The following is a 7,955-nucleotide window of genomic DNA, read 5'->3' as shown; positions in this document are numbered from 1 at the left end:
ACCCCTGACGTCACACATCACTCGAGTCCACACCTTCCCTTTCCCTAATGGTGAACCCCTGACGTCACACATCACTCGAGTCCACACCTTCCCTTTCCCTAATGCTTCCTGCAGAATGAAAAACTCCTCTGGTCATGCTGTGGTAAGACAGCACAAACAGGTCTGGGACCAGGCTGGTAAAAACATTGCCCAGCCTTTTCTTTCCGTATCTTTGGGACAGTTTCCTGGATACAGATTAAGGCCAGGATTGATTGCGATTCGTGTTAGATCCGCAATATAGCGCAATTTGCATTTAAAGGTAATTTCCGATTGAGATTAACATATGCAGCATTTACCGTGAATGCGTTCTCCACAAATGCGGGAACATTGCCTTTAAAAGGTACATAGCCCTGAAAAGGATGAATCCCAGTTTAAGCCTTAAAACTACTCTTAGACTAAAAAGTAGACTCCGTACACCATTTTGTTGGTCCAGGACTAGGCATAATCGGTATCTGGGAAACCAACCCTTTGAGTTGAGCCTTGTCGTATGTGCATTGTTTCATTCTTGGCTGTGGGATTATTGTAGCAGTAGTTAATTCCAATGTTGTCTTCCTGTGTCTGTAGCTATAACCTGGGCAGTGGTGTGGCCAATGTGATCGTCAACGGAACATTCAGCGATGGGAGGTGGCACAGAGTAAAGGCTGTCAGGTGCTTTTCAATGCCTTCTCACTTGGAAATTAAAATAAGAAAAAATGCATTACATTCTACTAGGGTTTCTGGGAATGCAACATAATGTGTCTTATTGCAGGTGGCAAACTTGTATGACATTGTAGATTAATCTCCCATTTGATCTTGTATTCCGTTGAAACATTTTGTGCATATGGAATCAGGCAGTGTCTAAGACATTTGGGAAGAATTTGGAGGTCTGTCTCATTGCTTCAATTGGACTTCTTTAGACAAGTCTGGGAAATAGACATAAAACTGTGTGTGTATGTATGTGTGTGTGTGTGTGTGTTTCTCTGCCTTGATGTATGTGCGTATCTCAATGTAGTCTCTAGGCCAGTGTACAGCGGCATCATGGGCCACAAAAAAGACCTGAGAAATGACAGTAAATGACAGGAATGACAGTAAATGTACATGTATTGTACACCAAGACCCCATCAATGTACAGCCCTTCCTCTATGTAGAATACATCCAGATTTGGGGTCCAAGTGGATTGATTCTCTCATGACCTGCTTAGCTCCATTTTATTGAGCTAACATCCATTATATGAGTGTCAGGGGGGATTAGAAAGATGAAAGAAGTAATTACACTCTTCCTATCTGGAACCTCTCATCCATTCATCTCCCCCCCCCTCTCTCTCGTTGTGTGTCATTCTGTTGCGCGTCCTTCCTGTTGTTGTGTGTTCTTCAGGGATGGCCAGACTGGGAAGCTGACAGTGGATGACTATGGGGCCCAGACTGGCAGGTCACCTGGGAAGATGAGACAGCTGAACGTCAACGGGGTCTTGTATGTCGGTATGTCACCACCACAGCTATGTAGTCACCTATATTATTCCTGGGGTTGCACATCGCGTCACTCCATCTCTGAAAGTTCTGTGCCTCCCGGCTGACAGTTCCACTAACTCCATTCTCTATTGCCGCTGATTAAGATTTCATCCAAAGTGCAATGTCATCGTATTTTTAAGAAACTATTGTGTAGTTTACACTAAATCATCGTTAGTCCCACGACAGTCCCCGTTAAAAGTGACTGGGCAGTGAAGTAGGTGCAGCCGTGGCAGGTAGCCTGGCGGGTAGGAGCGTTGGGCCAGTAACCCAAAGGTTGCTATATCGAATCCCCRAGCTGACRAGGTAAAAATCTGTCGTTYTGCCTATGAGCAAGGCAGTTAACCTACTGTTTCCCGGGCGCCGATGACGTGGATGTCGATTTAAGGCAGCCTCCCGCAMCTCTCTGATTYAGAGGGGTTRKGTTAAATGCRGAAGACAGATTTCAGTTGAATGCATTCAGTTGTACAACTGACTAGGTATYCCCCTTTCCCTTTCCCTTCCATGGATAGTCTCCTGGATTCTCATTGCATCCTCCGTTCCAATGTCTGTCTGGTGGTTCCTCAGGTCCAATGTCTGTCTGTCTGTCGTCTGTCTGGTGGTGGTTCATCAGTTCCAATGTCTGTCTGTCTATCTGTCTGGCGGTTCATCAGTTGCAATGTCTGTCTGGCGGTTCCTCAGTTCCAATGTCTGTCTGTCTGGCGGTTCCTCAGTTCCAATGTCTGTCTGCGTGTCCGTCTGTCCGTCTGTCCGTCTGTCTGTCTGTCTGGTGGTTCCTCAGTTCCAATGTCTGTCTGTCTGGTGGTTCCTCAGTTCCAATGTCTGTCTGTCTGGTGGTTCCTCAGTTCCAATGTCTGTCTGTCTGGCGGTTCCACTGTCTGTCTGATGGTTGGAAGACTAAATGTAAGCTAGTACAACCTGTGTTGATCATGATATGATGATGGTTAAGATAGCAATAACAGCAATGATAATAGTTATGACTGTGATGATAATAGTTATGACTGTGATGATAATGGTTATGACTGTGATGATAATGGTTATGATGGTGATGACGATGATGATGACAAAGAAAATGATCGTGATGATAGTGATAGCAATTTGGGTGATGGTGTTGATAATGGTTATGATGGTGATGATAAGGGTAGTCATGGTCAGAAATGTCATATTGTAATTATGATGAAGATGAGTAGGATTAGAACTTTAATGCCTGATGTCTCTGCTCTGCCTAGGGGGGATGAAGGAGATTGCTCTGCACACTAACCGGCAGTACAGTGGAGGTCTGGTGGGCTGCGTCTCCCACTTCACCCTGTCCACCGACTACCACCTCTCCCTAGTGGAGGACGCTGCCGACGGCAAGAACATCAACACTTGTACCAACTAAAAGTCCTGTGTGTCCAGGGCCCGTAGTCATTAAGCATCTCAGAGTAGGAGTGCTGATCTAGAATCAGTTTTGCCTTTTAGATGAGAAAGCATGACAGGAGGAACCTGATCCTATATCAGCACTTCTACTCTGCGATGCTTTGTGAACACGGGCCTTGGGCTTTCTGTCCACTCAGCAGCAAGACACGTTCACCAAAGGACCCAATAGCACAAGTGCAACCAGACTGGAGTGGAGAGACCTCGCTAGAACTTCCTGAAAATGTAAGGTTGCAACTTTGACATCCGAAGGACAATTTCATGGGATGGTTTCGACGATATCCATATATTTTTTTCTACATCCTTATTGGATGATTTGGAGAACCAAAAGATGTAGTAATGAAGGGTGTTTTTGATAAAGTGACATGATGTTTGTAGAAAAATAACCATTTTTTTAGTTGTATTTTTTAAGCCTGCTCTTGGCACACAGAGTCATGTTATTGTGATTGTTGTGTTGTGGTGTCTGTATCAACCAGTCCATAGACTACAGTGTTTTTGACTTCAATTCATGTGAGTTGTTTGCAGGTTGCTAGTGTTTGGTGGCACCTTATTTGGGGAGAACGGGCTTGTGGTAATGACTGGAGCGGAATCAGTGGAATGGTATCGAATACAACAAACACATTGGTTTCCAGGTGTTTGATGCCGTTCCATTTACTCCGTTCCGGCCATTATTATGAGCCGTCCTCCCCTCAGCAACCTCCACTGCTGGAAGGTGATGAAGATCAGCTGTGAGTGTCTAGGTGTTTCTTTCTTTCCCCTGTCTGGATATCAGGACATTTTCCTCTTTCAGTATCCATGTCTCTCTGCTTTTTCTCTACGACAAAGAAATATGCCAGATGGACACTATCATTATTGCACAGAAAAATATACAAGTCCCCAGCGTTTCCCAAACTTGGTCCTCGGGACCCCAAGAGGTGCACGTTTAGTTTTTTTGCCCTAACACGACACATCTGATTCAAATGATCAAAGCTTGATGATTAGTTGATTATTTGAATCAGCTGGTTAGTGCTAGGTTCAAAAACCCAAAACGTTCACCCTTTGGAGTTCCGATGGACCGAGTTTTGGGAAACCCTGATATAAGTCAACCAAAATAATGTGTGGAAAACACTATCACCCTCTTCATTTGATATGATGTACTGCACATGTCAGCCTTTTAGTTGTGTTGTCGCTCCTGTTTTGAACCTGATGAATTTCCCCAGTTGTGTGTATTGGAAACCACATATACTAATAGTACATTTAGTTAGCATGTCATCTCAGGCCTAGGCTTACTGCAATAACAAGTTCACCACCAAGGACATTCTGACAATGTTCTGTGTTGATATTTTGTCTGATTTTGGGAAAGTTTTTGTTGCTAAAATGTTCATGTTTGATTTAAAACAGAAAATAATACTCAATGTCCAGAGAACATTGCTAATGACAGATATTTGGAATAAAAAATGTGATTGATTTCAATGAAGTTCAAACAGGTAGTCGTTATCTAGCTAATATGTTACCGTTTTATTTGCACTGTGCTATGGTAACTGCTGCATTCCACAGAAATCGATGAAGACATTGCCACAGCTTTTAAGTTCCCTCTTTTGTGAAGATGATGTTTTTTTGCCGTGTTCCTTTTGATGTTCCTTTGATGTCGTTATATATATTTTGTCATCATATATTTTGTCTGTGGCCTACTGCAAATCTTTGAATAATGACTCCCCTTCTGACTGCTAAGAATAAAATGACTGGTTGACGTGGACTATTTCACAAAATTGCCTCCACAAATAGTCAGTGAAAGAAAATGGTGGTTTGACACGAACACATTTTGTTCTTCTATCCTCGTGGGAACCTAACATTTATTTCCATTCCAAATCCTATTTTCCTTAACCCATACCCTAACCTAACTCCTAAACCTCTTACCCTAACCCTAATTCTAACCCTAACCATTAAGCTTAAAATAACCTTTGTCCTCATGGGGAATGTGGGAAATGTCCATACAAGGGAACATTTTCTTTGTTCTACTATCCTTGTGGGGACTTTTGGAGATTTCATGTCCCCACAAGGATAGAAGAACCCCCCCACCACCACCACACACACACACTTTTCTGTTGACACATTTGAAGCTGCTTGAGTCTCACCTAGTCCTTCTCTTGACTGCTCCTTCTGTGAAAGAGAAGAACAGAACAAGAATCACAGCAGGAACTGCCTCCGTTGGATAATTTCTTAACCTATTGATGGCTTGGGAAAATCTGACTGTTTATTACTTTGGATGTTTGTTATGAGATGTTTATTTGAATTCCCTTTGGATGAGTCTTTTGACATCCCTGTGATGAATGACACTTGAGCATCACCCTACAGTTTGTTGTCGTGCACTGTAACTTCACTTGTTTCTATTGGGTTGCAAAAATATATAGATTTTCTTTTCATATAGCTTTGTTGACATGCCAGGATGGATCTTCAAATCAAATCTGGCTTTATACCTGCGGTCTGAACAGGTATAAAGCCAAGGTTGTTGATTTACTGCCACCTGGAGTTATGGAATGTTTGCTCTTTGATCCTTCCTTAACCCATAGAAAGTCCCATCCAGATTACTACTTCAAAACGGTGAAAGCCCTCAATGGCGCTGCCCATGCGAAAAACAGGCGTTTGGGCCAAGTGCGCCCTCTATCCAACTATGGAGCCAGGTGCACATCACACGCATGTCCATTAACAGATTGCAGCAGCTACTTTCTTGAATGAGATCAAAAGGGCACTCCAGCAGAGAAGGGAGCATGATTTCACATCCCCAAAATGCCATTGAATAGTAGACATAGAGGTTACATTTGATTTTAATCAACAGCTGGGAGATTATTTTGTGAATCTGCAATGTCACGCCACATCGCATCCCAACATTCCTCTTTTGACCTGGTTTCTCCCCCGCTGGGTGTTACCAATAATATCAATGCTACAAATCAATGGCGTTCGTCCACGCCCTGGGCCAGACGGGCCAGTTAGCTGTTCATGCAGGGATACACAATCTACTCTCATTTCCACTGCATCTGTGACCTAATTCTCCACCCTTCTTCCAAATTGTGCACTTGACCACTTTATCGCTTGAATTTAACAACAGTAGAAACTCCCTTCATTCCGATGCGCCGCGCCTTACACCAAATCCTGTATGCATTTAAATCCAAGACAGGGAGTATGCAAATGCTGTCTTCTGGAAGAGGAGATCTGGGACGCTAGCTAAAGATAGGAGCAGACATGTATCCCCAAAACCCAGCAAGATGTTCAGACATTCAGTAAAAAAGGCTTTGCCATTAGAGTGATGAAATAATGTGTATTGGCTTTTCCTGGTAATTGAAGTTTATATGCTGATAAACACTGATGATAAACCAAACCCTTTATGATGGTTCAATGATCTCCAATGAAACAGTGTGATTTTGACCCTGGTTTAGCTCAAACTGCAGGACACTACAGTACATTTTGTGACTGTAATAATGTGTTAGTTAATTAATAAATGATGAATGAATAATTCTAGTCAGGTTGTGCTGCCAGTAGCCATTTAGAAATGTCCAGATTCAGATGATTACATTATTCAATAATATACAATAATATAACATAATTTACTTTGAATTGCTGTCACTAAGCATATGACACACACACATTTTTAAATAGCTGCCTTGCGCTCGCTACTGGTGTATTTTAGAATATGTATCAATTATGCAGCATGTTCAGAGACACACTGTTCTTGGTGAGGCTGTGAGGGAATCTGATTTTCATTGTGCTCAGAGTATTCCTGTAACATTGTTCTAAAAGTATTTCTGTAACAATGACCTGAGATTATTTTCGTAGCAATGACCTGAGAGTATTTCTGTAACAATGACATAAGAGTATTTCCATAACAATGACATTAGAGTATTTCTGTAACAATGACCTACGAGTATTTTTGTAGCAATGACCTAAGAGTATTTTTTGTAGCAATGACCTAAGAGTATTTTTGTAACTCACAGTAACATTATTAATTGTTCAAGTACTGTTCCCATGCTACCCCTTCTGAGGGGAAATAGCAAAAGACTGGTCATACTTGAATGAACTACAATTTAAAAAGGCTGTATATGTCATTCATGAAGTCTTTATGAGCACTACATAAGTGCTTCACATGATGTTGTTATAAAAAAGCAAAACCATACTGCATAAAAGGTGATATCATTACACAGGGTGCTTTGCCACCCTTCACACAGCATGACATGCTTATGATTTCTGAAGAAGTTATGCCTTATAAAGTGTTTATGAAGGCTTCAATTAAAGCATAGAATTATGTAGTATGTACTGTAGTAGTAGTATGTAGTATTATGTAGTAGCATGTAGTAGTGTGTACTATTATGTAGTAGTAGGACTATGTAGTAGTACAGCATGTAATAGTATGTAGTAGTATTATGTAGTAGTATTTAGTAGTATGTAGTAGTGTGTAGTAGTATGCATTAGTGTGTAGTATTAGTATCTAATAGCACGTAGTAGTATTATGTAGTAATATGTAGTAGTAGTAAACTCWGCAAAAAAAGAAACGYCCTCTCACTGTCAACTGTGTTTATTTTCAGCAAACTTAACATGTGTAAATATTTGTATGAACATAACAAGATCCTGTGCAGGTGTTGTTACACGTGGTCTGCCACTGCGAGGACGGTCAGCTGTCCATCCTGTCTCCCTGTAGCGCTGTCTTAGGCGTCTCACAGTACGGACGTTGTAATTTCTTGCCCTGGCCACATCTGCAGTCTTCATGCCTCCTTGCAGCATGTCTAAGGCACGTTCATGCAGATGAGCAGGGACCCTGGGCATCTTTCTTTTGTTTTTTTAGAGTCAGTAGAAAGGCCTCTTTAGTGTCCTACGTTTTCATAACTGTGACCTTAATTGCCTACCGTCTGTAAGCTGTTAGTGTCTTAACGACTGTTCCACAGGTGCATGTTCATTCATTGTTGATGGTTCATTGAAAAAGCATGGGAAACAGTGTTTAAACCCTTTACAATGAAGATCTGTGAAGTTATTTGGATTTTTACAAAT

At 41.7% G+C, this 7,955-nt stretch overlaps 1 protein-coding gene across 1 annotated transcript; it reads left to right on the top strand.

Annotated features, from left to right (window-relative positions):
* Window positions 1–521: 521 nt before the first annotated feature.
* Window positions 522–3,192, top strand: LOC112079742 (pikachurin-like). Its single transcript, XM_024145596.2, has 3 exons — window positions 522–687; window positions 1,393–1,496; window positions 2,753–3,192. The coding sequence occupies exons 1-3, from the start codon at window positions 581–583 to the stop codon at window positions 2,902–2,904; spliced, it is 363 nt and encodes a 120-aa protein (XP_024001364.1). The 5' UTR covers window positions 522–580; the 3' UTR covers window positions 2,905–3,192.
* The last annotated feature ends 4,763 nt before the right edge of the window (window positions 3,193–7,955 follow it).

The sequence above is a fragment of the Salvelinus sp. IW2-2015 genome, unplaced genomic scaffold (genome assembly GCF_002910315.2).
Source record: "Salvelinus sp. IW2-2015 unplaced genomic scaffold, ASM291031v2 Un_scaffold9302, whole genome shotgun sequence".
Taxonomy (NCBI): domain Eukaryota; kingdom Metazoa; phylum Chordata; class Actinopteri; order Salmoniformes; family Salmonidae; genus Salvelinus; species Salvelinus sp. IW2-2015.
Note: the sequence above shows the minus strand (reverse complement) of the source record. Positions and strands in the feature narration are given on the sequence as shown.